General features: G+C 40.2%; 1 protein-coding gene across 1 annotated transcript in view; it reads left to right on the top strand.

Annotated features, from left to right (window-relative positions):
• The first annotated feature begins 950 nt into the window (after nucleotides 1-950).
• The window catches only part of LOC140934280 (uncharacterized), a 27,991-nt gene continuing 1,687 nt past the window's right edge, over nucleotides 951-27,254 (top strand). The window contains exons 1-26 of the mRNA XM_073383935.1: nucleotides 951-1,230; nucleotides 2,333-2,380; nucleotides 3,763-3,835; nucleotides 4,254-4,314; nucleotides 5,230-5,282; nucleotides 5,419-5,579; nucleotides 6,886-7,090; nucleotides 7,969-8,207; nucleotides 8,896-9,054; nucleotides 10,699-10,801; nucleotides 10,897-11,157; nucleotides 12,302-12,453; nucleotides 13,529-13,711; nucleotides 16,110-16,392; nucleotides 16,712-18,463; nucleotides 19,118-19,316; nucleotides 19,701-19,777; nucleotides 20,251-20,455; nucleotides 20,819-20,934; nucleotides 22,357-22,542; nucleotides 22,862-22,945; nucleotides 23,074-23,139; nucleotides 23,939-24,019; nucleotides 24,432-24,684; nucleotides 26,074-26,283; nucleotides 27,143-27,254. The exon at nucleotides 27,143-27,254 is cut by the window's right edge and continues 1,687 nt beyond it. Coding sequence (XP_073240036.1) covers nucleotides 1,019-1,230; nucleotides 2,333-2,380; nucleotides 3,763-3,835; nucleotides 4,254-4,314; nucleotides 5,230-5,282; nucleotides 5,419-5,579; nucleotides 6,886-7,090; nucleotides 7,969-8,207; nucleotides 8,896-9,054; nucleotides 10,699-10,801; nucleotides 10,897-11,157; nucleotides 12,302-12,453; nucleotides 13,529-13,711; nucleotides 16,110-16,392; nucleotides 16,712-18,463; nucleotides 19,118-19,316; nucleotides 19,701-19,777; nucleotides 20,251-20,455; nucleotides 20,819-20,934; nucleotides 22,357-22,542; nucleotides 22,862-22,945; nucleotides 23,074-23,139; nucleotides 23,939-24,019; nucleotides 24,432-24,684; nucleotides 26,074-26,283; nucleotides 27,143-27,254 — 5,534 coding nt within the window. The 5' untranslated portion in view covers nucleotides 951-1,018. The remainder of the gene's footprint in view (nucleotides 1,231-2,332; nucleotides 2,381-3,762; nucleotides 3,836-4,253; nucleotides 4,315-5,229; nucleotides 5,283-5,418; nucleotides 5,580-6,885; nucleotides 7,091-7,968; nucleotides 8,208-8,895; nucleotides 9,055-10,698; nucleotides 10,802-10,896; nucleotides 11,158-12,301; nucleotides 12,454-13,528; nucleotides 13,712-16,109; nucleotides 16,393-16,711; nucleotides 18,464-19,117; nucleotides 19,317-19,700; nucleotides 19,778-20,250; nucleotides 20,456-20,818; nucleotides 20,935-22,356; nucleotides 22,543-22,861; nucleotides 22,946-23,073; nucleotides 23,140-23,938; nucleotides 24,020-24,431; nucleotides 24,685-26,073; nucleotides 26,284-27,142) is intronic.

The following is a 27,254-nucleotide window of genomic DNA, read 5'->3' as shown; positions in this document are numbered from 1 at the left end:
GATTGCTTTTTGACGTCTTGGCCTCACGCTTTATGAACAACGTATTATATGTCCGGGGCGAGCTGTTTAACAACACCGTTTTCAAAAAGAACCCATGATTATTGCAAAGTAAAGCGACGTTCAAGAGACGATTAGAGGCTATGAAAATCCCGGGGGGGGGGGACTCCGCATATGAAGGGGGTGGAGATGCTCGTCGGAAATTTTGAATTAAACCCCTAAAGGAGACTAATCTGGGCGTGGCCCAAGCTTTTTTTGACCCCTAAAAGAGATCACGTTAAAACACAGACAAATGAAAAATACAGTGACTTTTAATGATGGCAAAGACATTATCATCGAATACTTGGATTATATGAATGGAGTAAATAAAACAAATAAAAAAATACATATGAAATATATATTTCTATCTTTTTTTCGCGTGCAACCCAAAACGAGACCGTCACGGCAAAATATGATCGTGTTTTACCCAGAACACCCTAAAAATCCAAAATTTACACCCCTAAGCGAGACGACGAGCATCTCCACCCGTTTCGTATGCGGAGTCCCCCCCCCCCCCCCCCCCGCCCGGGATGAAAATGTACTCGTGATTGTCCGGCCTTTTTAAAATTATATTGTGACCATGTCTGCCCAACGTCTGTTCAACTTCAAGGTCACGCGCTGTTTACATGCTAAATCATGTGATGAATAACGAACTCCATCACAAACTTCTGGTCCATGGAGTGGAAACAGAGAAAAAAAAGTAATCCTTGGAAAGCAACTTGATTTGATTTGTTCTGATGTAATTTTTTTGGATCGGGGACCGATGGACACAACTGCAAGGCTGCAACCAATAACCCGTAACAGGAAGAACGAAAGAGCGTTGCGTGACGGGCAAGTCTTCTTCCGGGAATTTGGGGAACTGGGTATTATTGGTTACCAGTCCTTCACGGCAGTCTCATTTGCAAAGTGAAACGAGATGATGACTGTTTCTTGCATTTCTCGAGAAAGGAAATCTGAAATCCAGTGAACTATGAAGACCTGAATGGTGGACACTTGCGCTTGGAAGTCTGAAAAAGATCTGGTTCCCCAAGACCAGATCGAATTGCTGCTGTCTTTGCTGCTAGAGGCGGAGAAGAGAAGATGGCTGGCGAGCATCTCTCCAGTAAACTCAGCGGAGCACGACCAGAATCTGGGTTCAGATGAGGACAGAAGGCAGCAACTTTTCTCGGGTGATTCTGGCTCCGATTTATTGAGGTAATGGTATATCTTATTTTCCTTTGTTAAGACTTTTTGCGCCCTGTTCCTTCAAGTCTCATTTGGTTGCATACTACTCTACTTGTGTTGCTGCTTGCATGCTTTTAAATTGTGTTATTGTTACGAAACAAATCAGCTTGTTTTGATTTAGATTTCAGCAGTTTTGTGTGGTTTATAGGCTAACGGCTGTTTCTTGGGAAGCCACTAATAAATACAAGTTTCTTTAGCTGTTATTGGTCGATTTAGTCGGCTACATTTTCAAGAAAGTCGCCCCTTCTTGCAACCATTCCGGAAGTAGTAAACTCAACATTGGTTAATAACTTTTTCAACAGTTTAAATAGCGCTACGCATATGATCTACCTGTACATATATTATGCAAGTGGTTCCTACTCACTGCCAACTAAAGGTGGCTAATACCTATTCAATGGAGGTTGTCTCCTTAAAGAGAGTCAAAGTATTACTATTCAACAGCAGGGACCAACTCAGATTAGGAGTCCATTTTCAAGTTGCTTCCTTTATGATTTTCAGTTCACCATGTAGAGTGTTTTCACTCATGTAGCCAGCATCTATGCAAATTTGTTGGCACAAAAGAAAGCGTTTGCATAAGAAAAAAGTTTTATCTCCCACAGGACTGGTTTGGGACACCAATATGGCTGCCGTGATGTCATGTGAAAACACTCTATGGTGACACCCTGGAAAGAGGACACCAAGGATACTGTACATGCCATAGTGTCCATTTTAAGCAGGATCTCAGAAAAAAATAGTCACAAATGCATCTTTAATAATTATTATTGATATAACCTCATTGAGACCCTCTGACAAGGGCTCTCATTTGGCTCATAAAGCGACCAAACTCTTGTGACTCAGGACGCAGAAAAGTGTCTGGTGTCTGTATTATATTAAGTGAGTTGATTTTAGAGCAAAAGTTATGACCTTCTCTATCATTGGGAAAGATGAAACTTTTAATAAGGTGTCCAATTATTTAGTGGTTATCTGTAGAGCTCTAGGGTTCCACTGTGTTTTGCATCAAGGTTGTTAAGGACAATAAAGCAACTTACCGTTATGTAGTAATTTAGCAATTATTCTTGTATGCTTGTTTCAGACATGGATGTTGTATTGACGAAATTCAAAACAGATTCCTTGATTTTGAGTAAGTACACATACTGTAGATTTAATTTTATCCTAAGCTTACTTGTTCCTTTTTTTGAGAATGTTAGTGTATGATAATCAGGGCATAGCGTGAGATTGTGTCAGTGAACTCACAGGAAGAAAAAGGACTTCATGTTCCCTTGGGAAATTTGTCACTTTAGGGTCTTGGAAATGCCATTTCCAAGACATTGGCAAGACATTTTCAGGTAATAAATGTGGAAGAAAAAAAATGCAATAGCTAGTTTTATATTTTACCCTTCTCTAGCGTTATAGTTACAGAGGGAAAAGGGTAAAAAAATGACTCCATCAAGGATGTTAGATTATTGATACATGTACATTCTCTAACAGTTTCTTTAAATGATCAGACCTCTTGGGCTTCACTGACATACAGTAAGGGTGTTATTAGCTGCATTTTGCACATGTATATTCCCAATCTCAGTTACTCAGTTAAGTGCAAATATTGATCTGAAGCCACACGGTAATGGTATGGTAACCTTACACTGTGAGGAGGCAGGCATTTCTTGCTGTCCATTTATGGAATAATAAAAGGATAAAGGAATTATACAAACACAAAGAGCTAATGATAAGAATGCTCTCAAGGAATTAATAATTAACATTTTGGTCACTGTAGCTACATGTATGACACTTTTTATTGTGCTGTAATCATGACTGCTGCTATTCCTTGGAGGATACCCTTTGAGACTGGATGCAATGGAACTTCATTAGTACTCTTTCTTACTATTGGAATGTTTGTATGTGAAAGACATGGTAATCAGCATCATGTCACTTGTGAAGCATTAAAAGAAAATCTTCAGTGGGCATGATAATATATGAACCTCTCAAACAATGCCTGAGCACTCTCACTGGTAGATCTAGGGAAGGAGCCTGGAAGCCCGGACCTCACTTTTTTCATGGGCCAAACTAAGGATCACAGGAAAAAGAAAAATGTTATTTACAAGGAAAAATCTTCAGTCAGCATGACTATAATAATATTGTTTCAACTTCTCAAACATTGCCCACTAGCAATTACACAGTGGTTGATGTAGTGAAGGGGCCTGGAGACCCGGGGACCCTGAGCCCCACTTTATTTATGGGCCAAACCAAGGATCGCAGGGCAAAGAAATAGTATTTTCAAGGAAAAATCTTCAGTCGTCATGACAATGATATTACTCTTTGAACCTCTCAAACAGTGCTCATGCTGTAACATAGTGGTGGATCAAGGGAAAGGGCCTGGATGCCTGGGGCCTTGAGCCTCACTTTATTTATGGGCCAAATTGAGGATCCCAGGGCAAAGAAATACTATTTTCAAACCTGGACCTCCAGTTGACTTGGGATTTGAATGATCAGGCCCCTCTGAAATGTATTAAATTTGTCTTATTTTAGACCAAGTCACTACTGCCTCAAGGCCACAACAAATAAACCAACTACTGACAGGCCATCCTCACAGATGAAAGTGGTGAGAGTCATATTTACTCTTTTATTACCAGCATATTATTAAGTAGTGTGCCAATCATTGCACCAGTTTATGCAGGGAGGTGATTAAGTTTCATGTTGTAGAAGCGTAAGGGTCAAAGAACAAGCTGGTATCCAAGTTTTTGCAAGCCCTGCATAACTTTTTTTGTTGTGGTTCAATTTATCTTTGGTATAAATTGTATTTCCTTTTGTTTCAGGTATGGTAATGCTTGGTAATGAGTTAATGTGTTTGAAACAAAAGAAACAAAATTTAAAACAAGGATAAAATCAAACTGCAACAGATACACTGCAGTACAGATGTAATTATAATGTCGCAAAATTTGTCTTGCAGCTATTATCTTTAATTTTGTTGGCATTCTTTTTGGAACGAGGAATCTCTTTTCATTATCTTTGTTTTGTAGGTTTCTAGTGAAGAACGTTTTGACCCAAGAGGATTATCAGATTCAATAATTAGTTCCCCTGGTATGAATTATGAATGAGTAATGCTTTTCAAAATTAACACATACAGGGTGTATGTATGCAATAAAAATGACCTTAATTTTTGGATTCACCATCTTCACATAGACCATAATGCACCTTGTTTACCCCCCTCCCCCCAAGAAAAAAATTGGCATAAGCATTGTTGCCAAGTTCTCCTGGGTACCACAGTTGTCTCAAGAATTCAAAAACAATAGTAATGCAAGATCTCGGGGGCTGGGGGGGGGGGGGGGGGGTAAAACAAGGTGCATTATGGTTGCTGTGAAAATGGTGAATTGCATTTTAAGCTATTAAATTCTTGTATGTATCCTAATACTTTCGATACATCTTTTTTTGTGACCTTCTCCATGACTTCGTACTTTAACCATTTCCTGTTAAATGGATAATCTGTTAATTTAAATACAGAACTGTTTTAATGGCTGTCTAATGATTTGTTACCCCTGCAAGCAGCTGAGTCCCCTTTGATCTCCTTCGTTTTTAAATCCTTTTGGTGAATAACTTCATGCTTTGTTTCTTTGTCAGTCTGAAAATGCTTTTAGCCATTAAACAGAAGAGTGTTAGGGTGGGAAATACTGAAGAAGCTAACATGCAATTCATATTTCAGAACCTTTACTAAAAAAGAATAAAAAAAATAACTTGAAGTTTTTACTTTTTGTAACTTTAATCCTGGTTCTTCAAGTAACAATGCTATTTGTATCATTGGTAAAAAAAGATTATTTAGGATCTATGAAGGTAATGAAATTGGTGCATTCATGTGTAACTGTCTCAAAAAAAAAACATTGCTATGCACCATGTCTACAAGTCACTTGGAAATAGTGATTTTTTTCTGACCAATCATAGCATGCCAATTCTTCAAACAATGATTAATTCTTGAATATAATAGTTATGTGATCGTTGCAGGAACATCTTCTGAAAGCAGTTCCTATACAAGCGGAAGTCTATTGTCTGAAAAGGTATGTACATTTACCGGCTATTAAAACCACTGAAATACATTAAACACTCTCATATAAAAACAACTGCATTTGGTCTATATTAGCAACTAGAAGATTTTAACTTAATTTCCATTATTCTGGATTAATGTCCTTACAGGATGCTTCATTTGAAGTGTATAAGAATGCTTTGCTATGTGCCAAGTATCCATGCCTGAGTGAGTTTCAGCAGCTGTCTCCCAGCACGCCATATTCACCTGTTCTTTCACCAATGATGCAGCGAAGGAAATTCTCATTTTCAAAACTGCCTCAGTCTGCAAGGTTTGCCTGTAAACAAATGTTTTTGTTACTGGTCAAAATTAAATTGAGGTTTAAAATTTTAAGCCTATAATCGGTGACAAAATAAGTTCACAGGAACTTTGCCCTAAGAGGCCTCTGACATTTTGCCAACTTAAAAAGGGAAAATAAAGTGTTTCCTCTGTCCCCCACCCCTCCATGCAATGTTGGACCACTGTTCAAGCTACTGTGCCTGTAGAAGACAACAAACATCCCAACTTTGAATGGAGGGGAGGGGGAGGGGTGAGGATTGTTTTGTTCTCCAAAGCTACCCCATTATTTTGAGGACATGTCTCAACAATCTACCGTTGTAGTTTGAATCACAATTTCTTTGACCCTAGCCCTAATAATTAATGAATTTTAAGGGCTAGGAGACAGAGGAGGTTAAGAAAATTTAACCTGAATATAATTTTGACCTGTAGCACTTTATGATGGAGGAGTGTAAGCTGAACTTTTTGTTAAGGATTAAGTCCTATAATTATGCCAAACCTTCATATTGAGATATGGAAGCAGTTCACTCTCCCAGCTTTTAGGTAGGAGATACCATTTCACAGCTGGTTGTTAACTAATATGCAACACTGTCAAAAGTGTAAATTTGTTTGTTTTTCACCTACATTTATTTTTCACAGTTATAGCCATTAACGCATTTCAATATATTTGAAGTAGATATTTAGCTTCCAGGCCTCAGTTTTTTAAAGGGGGGAAAATGCTATTCACTGCATTTGATTTCTATCCACTAAATAATGCTTAGTCTATTGGTTTCCCTAATACTGTAGTTATCCACTGGATAGTGATTTATCCAGTGAATAGCTCTAACCATTGTTTACAGTAAACAACTGGGGCCAATATTTTACACAGAGGCAATTTTTGAATGATGATATCGAAGTATATATCAAAGTTTATAAAGTGAGGTGAATTGTCACAAACACCCTTAGTTTGCATTGGAATCAGATATTCTACCAGTTAATTGCACACTCTATAAGTATTTGCTACTTAAGAATCCTTGTTAACAGCGGACTCTTTTGGATGACATTAGGGCCATTTATACGAAGAAATCGTCCTATAGATGGCCCTATTGTGAAGCTGCCTGTTAGTTACATTGTAAAAGACAATAATTGTAAGCGGTTGGTTTCCTTAAAAACGATGTAAGTAATCGTTTCTTTTAAATTAAAAAAATGTGCATATTCAATTATTCTAATGTTGAAATGAAATTTGTTGCGAATGACTTGTTTGTGTGCTTCTTAATGGTTGTGTTTGAGATTAATATTTGTGGTGCATATTGAATTTTCAGCTCAGCTGCTACCTCTGATGCAAAAATCAAAGATGTGGCATCATCTTCTGATGGCCCTGTTTCTCCAGATGTGTTTTTGCCAAACTTATCAGACGAGCTTCAAGAGTTGGTCAGGAATGTGTTTTCGCTAAGGAAGATAAAACAGAAGTATTTTAGTGAAACCATCATACCGCAGCTCGTTCCTTTGGCAAAGGAGCCTCAATTGGTAAATACAGTGCATTGATTTGAATTTCCATGATTCACCTCAGATGAAAACTGAAGTGAAAGATGAAAACCACAGTTAAAAATTTTGACTGGAATAGGCAATCTCCAAGATAAGTGCTCACGAACATGCCTTGGCTAACTAGCAAATAACTCCCACACCTCTTTAGGCTCGAAAATATTCCGTTTGGGTAATCTTTTAAGGGTAATCCGGGTCTTGTAGATTTTTTTGCTGGAAAAGTAACTTTTAAAGTTTAATTGCCCAATGGGCACTGAAGGGAACAGGCAAGTCACCTTACCATTCCTCAGAACGAGCCAGCCATCTACATGTAGCTTCCCAGTGCGCATTTTTAGGGGAGCTCGTATTTCTTCCCTCCCCGCAAACGCCTGCTCAACCAAGAACATGTGTGCTCTACTGTGCTCTGCTGTGGGGGAGCCAGAGCTAGTTCAGCTGAATTTTGCTACCCTATACTACGCTAAACTCACCAAGTCCCGCCCTCCCCCATCCTAGAGTACCTGTTTTCCAGAAACTACTGAGGTCACTAGCACGGTCTAGCCAAAACAAAACCGATTTGATTTTTTTATATTTTTGAGTGGCAGTTCCTGGTTTCCCTAGTCTAGACTAAAATCTCCAACCAATTGATCAGTTTCCTGGCAAATGATACCTTATTCTGAACCCAAACTCTCGGATTTATATACCCTATCCCAGAGTAAACTGCTTGAAAACCCTACCCTTCACAGCGGCACATACCTAAGTAGCCCGTATATGGCAATTCTCCCCCCCGCCCTGACCAGGGGCCAGTCTGTTTCAGTAGTATCTGATTGCAGATTTGTCAAAATGTGAATTAAGTAACAGTTCATTTTGAAATCTCATTACAATAGCTACTGGTTAGAGAGTTGGAGAATCAGAAGTTAGTGCTGAAGCGTAACCATCATCCATATTACAGTGTTCAGGCGTTCATGAACAAGGATGCGTATGGTGAATGGGTCAGGTTGGAGGAAGAGAAGATCAACAGTCTGATCAAAAGTTTCTGGCACAATTCTTATCCATCTGTGACTGAACTGCCATTAGGCAGTGAGTACCATGAGCAATACGTTGATTTGATGAAAAGACTTATAAGGTAAGGATTGCTTTAACCCTTTAAATCCCAATAGTGACCAACAGCAATTTTCTCCTAACAATGTCCGTACATTGTCAAGAGATAAGGTTGTGAGAATATAAAAAATGATCACGAAAGAGAGAATGCCTTGATGTTTTTTTTAATTCTCTCAACTAATTGTTAAAGGAAATGTATGAAGATCAGTTTGGAGAATTTGTATGTGGATATTGGGGCTTAAAGGGTTAAAGGCTTGTACTGCGAAAAAGAAAGTTGTTTATTTTCCTGTAAGGCTGTTTTTCACTAGCAATAGGTTGAAGTCAGAGTTGAGTCGTAATTGCACTGAGGAATAGTTAGACACATCCTACTTTCCATGGAATTGTAAATGAGCTTTGATTTAGCATTTACCCTTTGAATCCAATCATTCTTGATTCAGCGTTATACTGTTTTAGGAATAAGATGATAATTATCAACATTGAAAGCAAAGGAAAAGGAGTCACATAGAGTGAAAATCAGTTGAACTCTTTCGTAGACTTTTTTGTTTCCCCTTTATACACTCTAACTTCCTCACGTGTTGAATGTCACCACCAAGATTTGCGTGCTTAGTTAGCCTAGTTACCATAGCATTGTGGCCTAGGAAGCGCTCCAAGAGCAATCTTGTTTTAAGTGGTGGAAGAGTCATATAATATGTGATTTATTCTTTTCATGACAGGTTTGAAAGTAAACACAAGGAACCTCATCCAGTACACGGTGGGGTAACGCCAACAGAACCTTTATCACCTACAGCTTGCAAACTGTTGAAAGAGTTTGAGCTCAGATACGGAATTGGATTGTTGTTCTGCAAAATTTGTTACCTTGAGTACCTTGTTAAGTAAGTAGCAAACTCGTGATTTAAACTCAGATCATGTAACGCACAATTATAGAAGCTACGTTTCCACTAGCCTAAGAAAACAGTCGACATTTGGCGACGCCATCACTGGTTTCCCCGCCAAATGACGTCTGAGAAACGAGCGCAGATAATCCATACTGATAACGCCTCACTACCCAGATCTGGGTAGCGCTTCTGATTGGTTGAATCAAATTTCCCACGCGGCTCGACCAATCAGAAGCACTATCCAGATCTGGGTAGTGACGCGTCATCAGTATGGAATTTCTGCGGTCGTTTCTCAGACGTCATTTGGCGGGGAAACCAAATGTCGGCTGTTTTCTCAGGCAAAGTTTCCACCAAAACAGGCTATTTGTGAGTTCAAACTGCAAAACTCCTATCATGTGAGAATAAGTTTTTTGAGAAAATCCCGGAGAATAACTTTCATGTGAATTACTTATTTCCTTCATTTTAAAGAAAGACGCTGAGGGCAACTCGAAAATGGTCAATTTTGTCCGTGTATATGCGTTATTGACCAAGGATGAGGTCAAGATGCCTGGATATGGGCCAAGTTCTTGTTGGCGTTTTTATGGACCCAGATTAGGTCAATAAAAGTACCAAAAAAGCTGGGTTAGTATCCAGCCATCTTGACCTAACAAGCCTGGTCAATAAAGGATTTATTACATGGCCTAAAAGATCAGCCCATCTTGCCCGTTCGGGTAGCCAATCAGATCAGAGGATTCACTTCATCTAGTCCGCACGTGGTTTCAGCCATATCCTTGGTTTGAATTTTGTTTTCTTTTGTTTTTGGGTGTAGTAATTAGGGAAAATAAAGTTTAAACCAAGTATAAAATTGAACCACAACATATATAAAATGATTAAAATTGTAAGTGAACATAAGTGTCGCGAATAGATACTGGTTAGTAGTTGGTACTGTGTTTTCATAACGTATGAGTGTATACATGGCTATGCGGTGGCCTGGCCTCGCTGCGAAGTGGCTACATGGCTACTCGGCGACGTGGCTGCGCGGCTACTCGGCCATGTGGATGCGCGGCTAAGTGGCGGCGAGGGTACGTGGCTACGTGCCTGGGTAGTATTAGGAAGCTTAAGCAACGGCGACTGATTCAAAAACGTCACTTTAAACGAGAATTCGCGCCGCTTCAAACTTTGTTGCGTTTATTCCATCTTGTTCAATTCGACAAATAATGGCGAACTTTCTTAAGGATTGTATCGAAGTTCAGGGAAAGAAAATGAAAATTGTTGTTTTGTGTTCATGTCCTCCACAAAACGAGAAAATAGGACGTTTCACGTAATAGACGTGCAACGACGGCAAGAAAAAAAAACGTGATGCACGTTCAAAGTTGTTGTTTCGCCAATCTTTTGCCCTTCCCTTTGCCGTCACTGTCGTCTTTGCTTAACCTTACGTCCTAGTCGTGCAGTTAAACAAAGTAATGTACTAAGATTATCAGTTATAATTATTATCCTTTGCGAGTAATGTAAAGAGTTCCACAGGCTTCGTGAACAGGTTATATATTCCAACTATGGGCTGTTTTTTTTTCCGAGTTACCAGTATCGGAATTTTTCTGACTGGTTCATTTTAAATCCACGTCTCGTTTTAGCATCGTAAGTCTAACCCACTTCTTTGATTAGATACCTGGAGAATAAACGTTGGTACATCACACACGTGACTGATTGTGTGGAAGACGTAATGGATCACGTGTTTAAATGCCCAGAAATTTACGTTGAGAAAGAGGTAAGTTACACAATTTAGTCAGTTGAGTACCTATCTATAACCAACTGTACTGATTTTTGTAATTCGTCTTAACTTTCCTTTATTTCTTACAACAGTTCAAAATGCTGCTGTCCATATTGTCAGATTTGCTTGGAAAAACCAAATACTCCTTAACTAGTATAAGAAAGATCTTCCCTCAAAACAGACCAGAGGACGGTGTTCCAAAACTTGTCGCTTTGTTTAAGTTGTCCCTGGAATCAGCCATACAGCTACAATCACAATTCCGTGATGTATTTTCGACAAGGCAGATGGCTATGGACTTTATCTCTAACTTGCCTAAAGAACCCCTTGAAGATCTCCTGGCGTCTTGCATCGAGGTAACTTGCAGTTCTTATTGCTGGCGGCTATTGAAGGAACCGTATCACGAAAATTATCAACATTCAAACAGTGGCAACTGCCACCCCTGAAATTAAGCGAAACTTGAGGATGATTTATAGCTCACAACATTCAACAAAGGTGTAAACCACAGCAAAAACAAAGAATGCTTGAACGGACAGACTTGACGAAGATTAACCTGCGTGGCTGGTGTCAAAAGGGAAAGGGGAAAAGTCCCCCTTCACCTTCCCTTTTTAACGTCTGCCACGCAGGCTAGACGAAGATTAAAACGGATTGTAATTGTGGTTTTTGAAAACTTGTGAACTAAACATTTTTTTTTTAATTCATCCTTTTTGTATGTAAAGTTTGATATAATGCTTGGGAAGACATATGTGTTTGACATGACCAGTGCTCTTGTCATGCATTTGCAAGTACTTTCATCGCTATTAAGGCTAAGTTTCTTTGCGAAGAGGGACTTTTAATTGGCATTATCAACGAACGAACTAGACAGGCGTTACACAGCCCCCTTAACCCTTTAAGCCCTAAGAGTGATCAGCATCAAATTTCTCCTTGTCAAATCAATGCTTTGTAAAACAGAGTGGTCATGAGAATTACGGACGTGATCACACAAAATGAATTTACTTGATATTTGGTCAACTTCTCCCCACTACTTCTTTCGGAAATGAATAGGAATAACAAATGAGAATTGCAATTTTGATCTTAGGTTTTAAAGGGTTAACGTTGGTTGGTTTTCTGTTGCGACAGAGTCAGATTTGTCAGCGGTGTCGAAAGAGCTCGTATGATCTTTTGTCCCCATAATTTGTCCTGATTTTCAACATTGCATAGGGTGATGTGGGGGAGGACGAACCGCAAAGTATTTAGTCAAAAAAACGCTGTTTAAAAGCATCCTGAAATTAGAGTTATTACGAATATTGCATAACTGCCCAAGGACTTTCGCCCATCATTGTACTTTTAAATAAATGACCTACTTCAACATTTATTTTTTTTGTCACAAAGCAAAGATTTTGTTTGACGATGAACGAGGCCCGAAAAATCTCTTTTCTCATTGTTTTTGATTCATTAATGAAAAATGAATCCAGTCTGCTAGCTTTTCAGATTAAATTCTGTCCTTTCAATTCCTTCCAGACTGAGATAGAGGGTCGTTATGATCGCCGTAAGGTCATTGCTGCAGATGATCTAGGTAGAAACTACTCTTCGCCCCAGCTTCTGCTTAACGTTATCATGGATATTCGCCAAGAGGTCAAAGATTATGAAGATTACAGAATAGCCTTCTGCAGGTTAGTTGCGCTTTGTCGCGGTTCGCACTACTTCTGTAATGACTACTCACTCACTCACTCACTCACTTACCTACTTACTTACGTTTGCGTGGGAGGCTACTGGAAGACTCTTGGAATGGTACAACTGTATCGGATATAGGTGTCATAGAATACAGTTTTATAAGGAATAGGGGTTAGAGAAAACTCTTTGAAATACTGGAAAAAGAGGACGACTATATTAGAGTTTCTGATATTACAGGGCAATTCTCAAAATCGTAACATGGTGTACTTCCGTATGAAGTACAGTCTGCCTTCCATTTCTCACTCTGGCTATAAACCATACGACAAACTAGATTGCTTCTAGGATTGTTCGTTTAACATATTTATTACATCCACTTTGAAATCACTAGCTATCCGTGCAGTCTGATTGGCTCTCAGCGGTGTAATTTATTCTTAAATCGCACCATTTTTTGCTCTAAATCGCATCTGTTCCAAATCGCGTCATTCATGTTCTAAATCGCATCATTTCTGTTTTAAATCGCACCATTTTTGTTCTATATCGCATCATTGACTAAATTCTGCGATTTCAAAATGGAAGTAATAAAGTGGTAATTGAACTTCGTATCGTGCAATTTTGGTCTGAAATCATACGCGTGATTTCAAAATCAACGAGCGCGCAGCGCGAGTTCGATTTGAAATCACAAGTATGATTTCAGACCAAAATTGCACTCCACTCAGTTCAATTACCATTATATATATATTTATACAATTTTCTTTTTTCTCTTGTACCCACCTCGAATAGCCTTCGCTAATTGCGGGCCGAGCTTTGTAAGCTATTTTTAATTTGAAATAAACTTGTTGTTGTTGTTGTTGTTGTTGTTGAAGGTAAATTTACAAACTCTCGGTAGAAGCATTTGAGTAACAGTAAATTTCTCGGTCTTAGATCTTGGAATTTTTTTCATTTTTAACATCAGAAAAGTGCGGGAATTTTGTTCCCTCTTAATGGTGCGAACAATACCTTAAGTTTGATTGACTTTGAATTCTGAAACAAGTTGGACAAGTAAAAACTATTTAACTGTTCATTATTTTATTTTAGCGTCTTTGACATCACGAAGCTTGCAGCGGTCAAGTTTTATTCCTTGCTTATGTCAGACATCGTACATCTTTGTGAAAGTCCGCGTCGAAGATGCAGGCGTGATCTTGTGGATCCTAACATGCTGTGTTTGGCATTTCGATTGTCTGACTTGGATGAGAAGTGGGCAAAGTTTATTCCGTTCAGGTACATTGAGAATTTTCTGGCCAGCAGATATCATAAACGATTGTGTTTCTTCAAGAGCCGGCATCGCCAGGAGCTCCCGGTCGTTTACCATTTACATAGGCAAACTGGTCCACGATTCGATTAAATGGACACAAAATTCAGGACTGGTAAATTTCCTGCGGAAAATGCGTTTACCATTTGAACAAATCAGTCCGTTCCATTTACCGAAAAAACGGCTAGGAAAGCCTGAAACTGATCGGTTCAAGTGGATGTGAAAAATGGAACACAAATTTCCGTTTGGAACATTTCGTCCGCGTAAACAGGACTTAACGCTTGTTTACCGTTTACAAAAAGTTTCGGGAAAATCTGCGGACTGGAAATTAAATGGAACGCAACTTTTTGGGTCTTTCCAGCGGAAAATTTCCGAGAGCAACGGCGCATCTGAAAAGGTAGGCTTGTTTTTCCGGACGGAATATTCCAAACGAACATTCGAGTCCCATTTCTTTAAATCCATCTTTGATACCAGTTTCAGGCCTTCGAGGTTGTTTTTCGGTAAATGGAACTTATTTGTACAAGTTTGTTTGAAGTTTGCGTATACCATTTGCCTAAACCGTGGGCCGGTTTGCCCCTGTAACTGGTAAACAACCAACGTTTTTAGTCGTTCTGCCGCTCTGGAAATTTTCCATGGGAACCACCCGAAAATTCGTGTTTCATTTACTTTCCAAGCGGAACTTTTTATAAATGGTAAACCACTTCCGTCTTCTTCTAATACGCCATTTTGAGGTTGAACCCGAAATTGGCTCAGTGTTGTGTCGAATTGCATTGTGGGACTCTTTGGAGACGCTGTTACTTCTTACGAAGTTGCATAGGATTTGGGGCCACAATTTGACCCCCAGAATAGTCTAATTGTGCTGTTCCACGCTACGCTGACGCTGACTCAAGCACAACCTCAGATCAGCCACAGCGTGTTAGATATTCCGTCTTTTATAGATTTCTTTATGTTCTTAAACAGCTGCGCAGGGTAATACCCCTGTTTTGCGTTAATTATTGTTGTCCTAACCAAAAGCTACTTGTCCTCACGTTCTGTAGCCTGCGAGCACGTTCTGCAACCGGTTAAACTCTTAAAACTTGGCAGAGATCTTTTTGCTGGATCTATAAATAGACTGAAAATTTAGACCTCTGTGACCCAAACCAGGACTCTCTAGGGTGATGGGCTCCCAGTTTAAGTTAACTGTTCTTCTGGTGTTCCATCACCAAGTATTTTATTCCTTTTCTCACGGAGTGGTCACGCAAAGAAAGTAAATTTGAGTACCGTATTTAATCGATTAAACGCGGCAGCTTGAAGCACAGTTACCAATATGCCCCGCACCCAATCAGAAGAATGCTGCGTTGTTATTCAAGGATTATAAGAAAAAACTTGATGCAAATTGGTAATCTACACCATCCAGACTAATTCTGTTTTTTCACTGTCACGCCATCAAAATAAATACAGAAAGTCCAGAATCTGGGAAATGAAAGAAGACAAATATACCAAAAGCCTCGCCAAGAGTCAGGTCTGTGCGATAATTCATATGCCAGATATTCGGAAAAACGTTTTACCCAAATTTATAAGGCTTTGAATGGAGACGCCATCTTGGTGTCCTTTTGAGGGGCACAAATATGGCCGCCGGAAACCAACAGAAACATCTGTTCTTTTAGTTTTCCTACTTATGGGTGAATTTATCGCTTGAGGAACTCATAGAGATTAAAGTAATATTTATTCTAAGACAAGGAACGTATAGATAGCAAAATCTCAAAAAATCAGTAACGTTTTTAACCCACATAAGACGGCTTTCCTGAACGCCACCTAAAGTCCGCGTCACTAAAAAGCCTGGAAATTCAAGTGTCTTCTATCGCAAAACGAAGAACCCTTTGGAACCGAAAATGTGTGTAAGCCAAGGTTTTTAGGTGACGTAATGCCTCATGAAAGTAGAAACTCAGAAGAATCGATAGTTCCTTAGTTTGAATGTTGGTGACGTCATGTGAAACCCCCTTGTACGTTTCTATCAAAGCAAGAGGGCGAGACATGGAACTTTGAACATCTTCCTGTTTTACATAATATTTTCAAATGGTTTGTCGTAGTTGTTGAAATGTGGTTTTGATATAAACGTCGGTGATAAAGATGTGAGTTGTACGGTAATCGTCTGCGATTGATAGATGCTGTTCTAAGGAAAGGAGTTATTTTGATCGCTTGAAATTAAAACACTTTCCAGGTTGAAGCAATTACCTGGTAGTTTCCTTGACAATTAATAGTGGTTGCCTTGTAATTCCACAGGTTTCTATGTTTGTATAGTGCTTTTATAGTGCTGACAAGGTTGTTTTCATTGATTGGTAAAGGTTGTGGATGATTGCTAATTATTCAGATTGTTCTGTTTTCTAGGGATCAAAAGTGGCGTCAGCCATTCCAAGAGTATGCGTTGGACTGGTTGGATGCCATCGGTGGCTACTTTCAAATCCTTGTTCATCAGGTGATATGCCATGACGTATGGAAAGCAGCTGATGTGAATATCACTAGATCACAACTTAGAACTTTCAGAAGAAAGCGAGAAAGGCTGATACCAAGAGGGCCTATTGGAGGCAAGGCTGCTTCTGTCCCATCCTTGACGCCTTCTCTTCATTCTGCTTTCGATACTGTCGTTCCTTCCACAAGTGCCCCATCCAAGGTCTGTTTTTTTTTATCATTCGTATAAAAACTTTGAGAAAAGTTTTGACTTTTATAGACCTTTTTGGGGTGAGCAACATCCATCGTCAGTCACAGAACCCGTTAGCGTAAAAGTCGAGTGAAATACATCGAAACAGTCCTCACTTTTCAAAATTATTTCTTGCCTGCTGGCATTTCGGAAAATTATTTAAAACCAATTGTATTTTCTGCACTTACTTACCGCAAGTGTTATCGAAGTCAGTAAAAACCGATCTCAAAATGGCGTTGCTACCTACATACTCTTGTTGACAATCTAACTGGCAGATGTTTTTCCTTTGCAGATTAAAGTGAGTCCTGGAACTGCCAAAGGCAAAAAAGGCAAGGAACCTTTTCGCTCCAGAAAATCTTTATCGGGTTCTAGCCCTCCTCTAAAGAGCCAAGGACGCACAGGAACGTATGACGGGAGTGAAAGCAGTTCAGATGAAGAAAACTCCTTTTCTGCAGCGAGGCGCAAAAGTCCCCGCAAAGTAAATTCGATATTAGTAATTGCTCAGGTCCACAACTCTGGTGTAGGTGCTGATTCTACCTCCAAATTTGAAAATTTGCAACAATCCAGCCATCAGGAAGAAATCGCCACAAACAGGACACGTGTTGCAAATGAACGTGACCCCAGGGACCAAGAATCTTCTGCCTTTGCGCCCTTTGAGGGCAACGGAGAATCAAGAAGCAGTAAAACAAGTTCAGACAAGAAAGACAATGACGAAGGTCCAACGAAAATCCAGTCAGTCGATGGCGTTGTGGATTCTGTTTCCGTAAGGCATCTAGATCGTGAGAAGAACGAAGACGTGGAGTCCCTACAGACAGTCCTTTCCAATCATGCAGAGAATCCCGAAGAAAGGTGTGTATTGCAGCCTACTGAGGTTAATGCTGGTACGTCTCACGTCAGTTGTGGACCTTCTCTGAATCAGTCACAAGATGGCACAGAAAACAAAGCAGAAAGCTCCGTTTCTATAAAACATTTAGAAAAAGACATTAACGAGCGTCCTGTTAATGAAATTCACTCAGAGGAAGAGCAAGAAGCAACACTGCAGGACGAGTATGGTATTGAAAACCACACGAGCTCTAAACTGGATCATCCAGTTGAAAGAGCAGAAAACGTTGAAGGTCAAATTTCTGAATCAATTTGTTCTTCAGATGAACCAAAACAGGTCAATGAGGTTTTGCCTGAAGGAGGCCTGGGTTATTTGGACCATGACAGTGGTTCTGACACTTCATTTGAGAACTATTCTACAGACGAGTCCGATGGTGACACTGTGATATTGAAAGAAAATTCTAAGGAATACGGTTATGCTGATGCTCCTTCTACAAAGTCAAATTCTCCGTCGGTTGATTATCAGAAGGATATTCAAGAGGATCCTAACGAGGGAAGTTCACGGCCATATCCTGGAACAGGTGATACATGTCAAACTTTCACAAGAAAAAGCACGTGTGGTGCGACTGAGCAAGATAATAGAACTGTCGCGGGAAGTCACGGGTCAGATGAGAGTGAGAAAAGCATAGCTTCAGCAGGCCCGAAGGGACTCCAACCCAGGCAAAGTGTTCCAGTCAGCATACCAGTGAGTGACAGTGGAGCCCCTAGACACAAATCGGTCACTAGACTGCTTGATACTCCTTGTGGCTCAGTTGGTTCTACTGTGTCTGACCAAAGCAACTATGTTACTGCTGGGTCTGTCCTTTCTGGGAATAGTATAGACACTTTTTGTTCTGCACGTTCGAGCCTTACCTCCAAAATTAAAGGCAACAGTGGTGATCACTCAGATAAATGGCATTGTGCAGGAGAAGATGGATGTGATGGTCACTCCAGCAAAACTGAATCAGTTAACGAAGAATCGACTAAGGTTTTGCCAGTTTCCAGTTCGTTTGTGGATGTCATCTGTGCTGTGAACCGTCTGACAACGTTTGTTTGCCACCTGTGTAAGATCCTTTGTCCGCATGAGCATTCTCAGAGAGACGAAGAGGAAACCACTGTAGCTGAAGAGCAAAGGAATGAGACATTGGAGGTCAAAAGGAGACTTTGCTCCAAGCTTATTGAGGTACTCCGAATTTTTTGGTGTCTTCTGGGAATAACAATTATGAGTGTTTTTGTGTGCAGTTTTGTACGTCCACTCATCATTTTCCTTTAGCGGTGCCGCAAACGAGAAAAGTTGATGTGTTGGTGCATCCTGCACTATATAACACTGTGCTGCTTAAGAGAATAAAACCACTGTACGTGCACAGAGAACAAATCCTATAGCGATAAACTGAAGTGTATCACAAGTGTTGCTTCGCAATTTCGCTCTGGGACCATTATCATTCCGCGAATGAAGTATCATTTCGCTTCGTGAAAAGGCCTATCCACCAAAAATTAGCATTTGGGCTGGGGTAGGGAGGGGCTCTATCAGAATCTGTCATATTTGATAAGATAATAACGAATCAATGAGAATCGCTTCCTTCGGTGTTTTCTTTGACAGCCATTTTAAGGTACACGGCCAGTGCATGTGGTACGAGGTCAGGGATTTCCCAACTCTCGGAACCCGCTCTGCCTTATTCTACTATGTAAGCGATTCCCAGCTCGTTTAAACTTTTTTTCGACGTGGCTGCCTTACAAGAAACAGCGAAGTAAGTGATATTAATTCATCCATTTTTCTCTAACCGTTAGGGATCCCTGCGGTTTCTTACGTTACTTCACTTTATTTTGTCTGTTACAGGTGATACTCTCGTTCATTACGTTGTACTCAGACAATGTTCTAGCTATGGAGACTTGTGGTTTGCCAGAAGAACTTCTTGCGGAGATCTTGGATGAACACGTTCAGAGAGGTCTTAGACTCTTACGTGAAGCTGGACGTTTACAAGGCTGTCGCTACAATCCTCTGGAAAGACGTTGTTGCAATAGAAGGGATTCTAGAGGTACATAATTATTGCTTTATATATCTGTAAAATTTAAGGTTTTATATAAGGACACGAGCGTTCATTGCGAGTGAAAAGTCTAAGTGTCCATTGCCAGTTCAGTCGTTACAGTTTGTGAAGAGAATTCAATAGAACTGTTGTTTTGTTAACGCCAGTAAAACCAACGGTGCCTTAAACTGAAGAGAAAAAGACTGTTTTTCTAAGGACGTGGGATTAGTAGTAGCTCACTGTGCTGAGTAATCGTTTGTTGAATGTGGAAAGGAATTTCGCGATTACTTATTACTTACTCGCGTAGCAGAAGCGAGAACAAACAACGAATGCTAGCCACTCAAAACTAGAGTGCATTGGTGGGTGGCTTAGAATCATCAACTTTTTGTTGTATAGGGAGGCTAATACCACCTTGTGAGGGAATGTCACGTGCAGAAGGTAACGCTGGCCAATTTGAACCTCTTACCCAACAGGTTAGTAATTACTGAGAGGCTTTAGATAGGTTTTTCGCTTATCGTCTGTCTCACCATAGACATTTGGTTGTTGATCGCAACGTTTCAAACGCTTACAGTTGGTCTTCATCAGACGAGGGTGTGGATGTGCCATGCGGGACTATTAGCAGTACCTCGGTTGCTAGTGATCTTTACATTTCGAACCTCACTCGTGGTTTGTGGATGTCGATCTTTAGCATTCTATGTGTTGGAAACTGTCCACTTAGCGGGTCGCTTTGGTACTGATCGACGGCTGCGTTGTCTAATCGTTAGCATACACACCTCTAGATTCTCAGCCCTACTCTTTTTTTTTTTTTCGTACTGTTTGCGTGGTCTCTTTTATTCTAACAAGAGGCTTCGTAACTTTCTTATAGCATCTCGGCCCTGGTGTATCACCTATATACCTTGTAGAATCTCATAATTGATCGCCATTTATCAATTTGACTTTTTTAAAGATGGGTGTCCGGATAAGCAGCGTGGTGATATTAAGAAGGGTTCTACCATGGCTGTCAGAATATGTATCTACATGTGTTAACAACCCTGATTCCTTGTTGTCTACTCACCATCTTTATGCAAGCAGTGCCGAAGGCGAACTTTTAAATTCACTTTCGTACTGTGAACACGGCCCAAGCCTGGATGGAGTTCCCCATGGTAGTGAAGGTATGCAACAATTGAAGCATCACTAAATGCACAGATGATCGTGGGAAAAATTATTCCTCTTTATGCCTGGCCTCGTCTAAACAACAGGACTCTGTAGTGTCGTTTGCATTACGTTATGATTACACACACACAAAAATTGGAAAGTGACGACAGTTTTAAATTTAGACATGTTTCGGATGAACAACAATCATCGTCAGTACATGCAGAACCCGCTAGCGGGTGTGTTATAAATGTTTGTCTAATGAAAACCTGTTCTGAAATTTTTTTCTTACCCGCTGGCAGCGCGACGATGGCCCAGATGTGACTGCATTTTCATTGGTTTATTCATTCTGTAACCTTTTACTGTTGTTAATGGTGAAACAGGTAGATGGGGTAGTTCTCCTCTCAGAGCATGCGCGCCTGATGATCCATCGCTTCATAATGGCGTTGAACACCTCTGTCGACTGGAAACAGCTCAAGTTAGGCTTGCCACTTACAGGGTAAAGTTGCTACGCGTGCTTCCTCTTAGCCTAAGAGAACAGCCGACATTTGGCGACGCTACGCACTGGTTTCCTCGCCAAATGACGTCTGAGAAACGAGCGCAGAAATTCCATACTGATGACTCGTCACTACCCAGATCTGGGTAGTGCTTCTCATTGGTTGAAATACATTTCCCACGCGGCACGACCAATCAGAAGCACTACCCAGATCTGGGTAGTGACGCGTCATCAGTATGGAATTTTTGTGCTCGTTTCTCAGACGTCATTTGGCGGGGAAACTGGTGGTAGCGTTGCCAAATGTCGGCTGTTTTCTCAGGCTAGCTTCCTCTGACCGTCGTTTTCTTTTTACAGGGATTAGTTGGTTAAATATACATTTAGGTGGTATCCGGGAATAACACGTCACACCTTTATACAGAATAGGACAAACTCGAAACGCACTAGCATGGAATAGAGGTGTCTCTCTTCGCTTCTCGCCGCTAGAACGTTTCGCAGGACAGACGTTTACGCTTCATCGACGGAAATTCCATACTGATGACGTAAATCAAAGTTTACATAACTGCCAACGAGCAGCCTAATAGAGCCGTGCGCAATTGTTCCAGGGACAGAAAAAATCTCGAATCGATGTAACATATAGTAATGTAAGGTAACGTTTATGACGTAATGCATAACAAAGAATGCATTGTTTTCGAGCGAACACGTGATACAGATCAGAGCATCCTCGAGCCCTGTGCGTGTTTGTGAGTCCCGTGCTCATCCAGTCTTCATCTTCATCTTCATCTATTTTTCATAAATTACTGTAATTCATGACATTTATAAACAAATTGGTAAAATCTTTGCTCGTTGACACTTGAAAAATTTGTTTGAGTTTCTTTTTTTCTGGGTCTACTATGGTAAAGTACTGAGTTCTCTTCGAACAAGCTGCAGCAAAACTAAAATGCTTCTTCTAAACAAAAATATATTTTACGAATAATGAATTGTATTAGTTCCTCTACAGTTTGAGACCGTTTTTTGTGTGTCGATAAATTCTACAATCGTTTGGTAAGAGCTAAAATTGCTTAAATAGTGTGAGCAAGGACGTTTAACAAATAACAAGAATGTGAAAAGAAAAAGAGGGGCCACAGTTAGGATAAATCATTTTGAAATATTCAAAAACGACATCTGGCTAAAATTCAAGAAAACACGAGCTTTCGAGCGCCTAGTCCGCAGTTTACATTTCGCCTGTTGAACAGAATCCAGATAAGGCGGTCGAATGCTCGTGTTTTAAACTTTTTTAGCCAGATTTGATATTTTAAGACAAATTTACACTGAACAGGGTCTTACAAATGTTTCACATGTTTCCTAGCTGTTTTTGTTGTTATTTTTTTCAAGATTCCCTACGTCATTAAGATGCATGGTAAAATTTTAAACGCCTGTTTGTTTCAGATAAACAACTTCTTCAAACAGATTTTGCGACAGTTGCTTGATCTCAATCTTCCAAGATACACCATCAAGAAACGTCTGAGGCCGGCCATGGACTTCCTATCGCGCGAACTACGCAGATTTCATGGTGTCTTATATTTCGACTGTTTCAACAAACTTCTAGCTGATTTTTGGTCGGAAGTAGTCGAGGTAAGTACGCTAAGTAGTCTCAATTTCCGCCTTTCCGACTCAAGTCTCTCCAAGTCTTCGGTCGTCCCGAGGGTTCGTTGCTCCAAAAGTACAGGGAGGCTAGAAATAAGCTGTTGGCGCCTTTTTTTTGGTGGACAAGCTTTAGTTGTGAATGGTTGATGGTATCCAAAGGCAACCATTTGCCAATCATTGCTTGCATTGTCAACCCAATGGATCCGAGAAAACTTAGCACCGAAAGCCATTCCCCTTGCAGTTTAATTTGCGATGAATTACTGCGTTAACAAGTCCTTAATCGTCATTTTTTCACTGTTTTTAATAGAACTTTAGTGATGAAGCCCATCGGTTAGTGAGAAAGAGGTCTTTAGCATCAGAACAAAGCAAACTCCTTCAACAAGCTGTGGCAGTAAGCTATATCTTTTTTTTTGTTGTTTTTTATTTGTTTTCGCTGACTCTCGTGTTTCATCTTAATCGCAAAGATATACACATCAAATGAAATGTACTGATTTTGTTACTGTCATCTTTTTTTCCCAGTATATGATACAGTTTTTTCACGCTAAAGGGGCTGCATTATCATGTGATTCACTGGCTTCGCCCATAGTAAGTTTAATACCGCATTGTCATTTGTGTGACGGCTTCCTTTCTATAGTAGTGTACTTACACAACAGGACGGCAGAAAGAAGAGGACGGCAAAACACTTAACGTGTGTGTGACAAACGTGACAGGGCTAGTACTTGCGTGTTTTGTCGTGATCTTTACTTCCATCAGTGTTTTCTGGTCTTTCACAAGAAGATCTGTATAAAGGAGGGTGAAGTTTGCCGAACAAGTTTTTTAAACAAAATTATTGTCACGCTTGTCACACAGGGTTTCCTTTTCTCTCTTCTCCCGTTCTGTCGCGTAAGCTCACTAACAGTGAACAGTGAACTTACACAACAGGACGAGAGAGGAAAGAACATGGCAAACCTTGTGTGGCAAACGTGACAATAAAAATAATTCAGCAACCTTGATCAGCGACCTCGTCTATATATATCCTGTAGCCCTTTGAAACGAGGTTGTAAGTGCCTACGACAGTGCTCATCGCTAAGGGATAGTGAGGGACGATCTGATATTTTAGGTCTGGATTTTAGAAGGAAACATAGAACGTAGGCATAAGGTACATCATTTACATTGAAAAATTGGAAATTCCGGTTAGTTTGCGCCATCCCGTTTGCGATATAATTTTTGCACTCTTTTTGGTTTGTTCAACTGATTTGTATATACTTTGTAGCGGGTCGTTCTCCCACCATGTCAAATTTTAAAGTTTTATCTTTATGCAAGAGATTACCACCCGAGTGGTGTGTGCAAATGGTAAGCATCGCTGGTGTTCGCGCATGACTGTTTTAGTTTGTCTCTTTTTAAGGACGCCGTCGTGAAACACATTCAGTTGTATACCCACCCAACAAATGATCTCATCTCTATGTACCAGTCCCTTTACAAGCAGGTGAGTAACTACTGCCACAGACTTACATACCCTTGACTACTACTGGTCAGGAAGTGATCAAGGAAAAATAAAATTGAATTGAATTCATTAATACCTCATGTCCTGTAAAAAAAAGGAGATGCTGAAAAGGGAGAGAAGAATATTCATGACCTGCAAAGGAAGATGACGTTAACTGATTTAAAATTGCAAGTTCATGAAAGTCAAGAAATTTGTTTTATTTCAGTCAATAAGTAACCTATTTCCCATAGTCCCTCTCCTTCGCCTCTTCTGGAGCGGGAGATAGGGACGCTGCAGGGGACTGAAAGAAAATAGACTGTAGGGTAGAAGAAGGCAATCGGATTAAAAGAAAGATGCAACAAAGGTCTTGAATCTTGACTGGTGAAAGACAGTTGTTCTTTATGCGTTTTTTTAGGTGCGAAATTTGCAGCGACAGTTCAGGGTCGACGAACGAACGTCGTCAGTCAGCGTCAGTTCGCATCAGGCTAGTCTCAATGCCCCCGCAGACTTTGTCATTCAGGCGTTGCGAAGTGAATTGCACACAATTCGGAAGTGCTTCTCTGGAACTCAACTTGTGGACTGGGTGAAAATCTATGTTCGCGACCATGGTCTTGATAGTCTGGGTGTGTGTATTGGAGACACAGAGACTGAAACTGGACTGGAGCTAGGTGAGATACATGTGTCAAGAAGGAAATGTTTAATTTAAAGGGGCCATGTCACGAAGATATTGCTGTTTTTGGTCATTACTGTGCTGAGGTCGTTACTTAGTTCCTTTACACATACACAAAAATTCGCCACTTTGAGGTTGCGCGGAAGACCGAGATGGTTGTCAAAGTGCATTGTGGGACTGTTCTTGGGGACGAATTTGCCGCCATGTTGAAAATGCGTTTTGAAAATTTACTTCGGTGAGTTTTGCAGTCATAATATTAAAACGTAAAAAAAGTTTGCCCAACTTTTTCAAGTTTCAATCTATGCTCATCCGTTGCAACAGACGACAGGAAATAGTTTCAAAGCTTAATTATTGTCTAAATAAGCAAAACTGGACTATTGTTTTACCTTTTCAGAGAGGTGGCAAAAAGTGTCCGAGCCCTTTTAAGGCGAACAGATTTTAGGGTAATATTTCGGACAACTGTGCTTGAGGATAGTGCTTTGTAGGAAATAGAAAGTGAATTGGTAGAGATTACTGGAACCTTAGCGGTAGCTGGATGTTTGAAAGTGTAAATATTGTGCCACATAGAAGACATAGAACATTTGTTTTTATGTCACATTTTATGTCATATGTATTGTATGCATTGTAGCCTTCCACGCCGACTTTCTTACACCTAAGTCTTGCGTACGAAGGAAGAGTAGTACTCCCCTCTCTCCTCAGTAATTAAATAAGCGTCCGGGCGCTAATTCGAAGGGTATCTTTATTTTTGTTGAGGGGGGCAAAGGGCTGAGCATTTGATTTATAAGCGAAGCGTCTTACGTAGACTTCCATTTGGCTAGTCACGCAACATTTTTTGCGTGATAAGTCAAAGTTATTGGTCAGTCAGTAGGAACCTTTTTCTTGAAAATCCACGTCAGTGTGGGATTCTGGGAATTGCCTTCCCACTAGCTCCTCCGTTAACCCATCATTGTGCCCTAAGTGAGAAGCTTATATTGATCCGAAATTTCTTCTTTCTTCTTATCTTTCATTTTTCGTTTTCTATAAATCAAACAGTTACTGGAATATTAGCCTGTGTACAGACCACCCTCCCCTAAGAAAAAATCGGATTTTTTGTGAAGGGAGGGGGGATCTGTACACAGGTTACTGGAGTATGAGGCTTTAAAGGTAAATGAGCAGACATACTGACAACCTCGTCCCCAGGGTTCTCTCCTACCCGCCCTACGGGTACGTAGGGCGGGTAGGAGAGAACCCTGGGAACGAGGTTGACATACTGAATGCACAGGATTTTTTTTATATAAGAGAGTTGACTGACTGTAAGAGCTCTGAACGTCCATATTATTATAAGCACTTGTATTATTTTCCCTTTTTTAAAATGTCGTAAATGTCAAAATTTGCCATACTTTTCTAGGTCAGTACCTCCTAGAGCATGGAATAATTGTCTGTGTTTCTCCTCCGCCACGTTTCAACAAAGAGACACCAGTCGAAAGAAAAAGACGACCAGATGGCGCGGTGCCCAACATTCCCCCAGCCGAGAGGGGTCAGGTCTTTATCGACGATGAAGGAGCGGTCCCAGACATAAGGATCAATAACATTTCAGTTCAAACCATGAGCAGCAGATGTAAGTTGAAGATAGTCTGTTCACTTTTTTTAAGCTGGGTTTAGTTTACTCTACGTTTATGTCTTGGTTTCGTTTCTTCTATACATTTCTAAGGCCTAGGATTATATGAGATTGGGCTTACGGATGCATTTCCTTTTTCGGCAAACTAAAATTCGTCTTTGACTAAGTTAAAATCCTGTCTTGTACAATGAATATACCTGATGTTAACCTAGTCAAGGACACACGTCAGTTATGTTCAAAACGAAAATGCGTCCGTAAGCCCAATGTCATAAAATCATCGACCTTAGAAATGTATTGAGAGAATGAAATCAAGTTAGCAACTTAGAGTATCCCACATCGGCCATGTAGAGATCATTGTCTTTCCGGGAATGCCCTTGAATAAATTACATATTTATAACTTTAAGATTTTCTCTTTTCTCTATACTCGCTTCTTTTTTTATGTTTAGTACTTTAAACTGATTGTGAGTATTTGAGACTGCTTGGGATAATATTTTGTTGGTATAGAGTTTGGCGGCTAACCTTGAAGGACCTCGGGGGCTCATTTCCCGAAAGACCCAGTGACTTTTCGGCCCGAGGGCAAATTTAAAAATCAAAACTTGTTGAATAATAGCACAGTTCCTAGCTCACAAACCGTTCAATTTTGCTCCGTTATCTGATAGCTTCATTGTATCATTTTCAAAGTTATTGAAACTTTGATCCTGAATGCAAACACGCCAAACAAACAAAAACAGCTTTCCGCGCCCGAAACGTTACCGGGACGTTCAAGAAACGGGCCCCCTGGTCCCATTGTTACAACGCGTTGTATAAGACAGTAAATCTCTGACTATGTCTATAGCTTTTTCTGGTTTGACCATTTTAGCCTCCCCTGCGTCTTCTTCCCGCTCAGCGTCGCGATCTTCAACAGTAAATGACTCTGACAGTCAAGGTGAGGCTGATGACGAAGGTGAAGATGACGATGGAGATTTCTTGGG

This window comes from Porites lutea, chromosome 4 (genome assembly GCF_958299795.1).
Source record: "Porites lutea chromosome 4, jaPorLute2.1, whole genome shotgun sequence".
In the NCBI taxonomy this organism is placed as follows: Eukaryota; Metazoa; Cnidaria; class Anthozoa; order Scleractinia; family Poritidae; genus Porites; species Porites lutea.
Note: the sequence above shows the minus strand (reverse complement) of the source record. Positions and strands in the feature narration are given on the sequence as shown.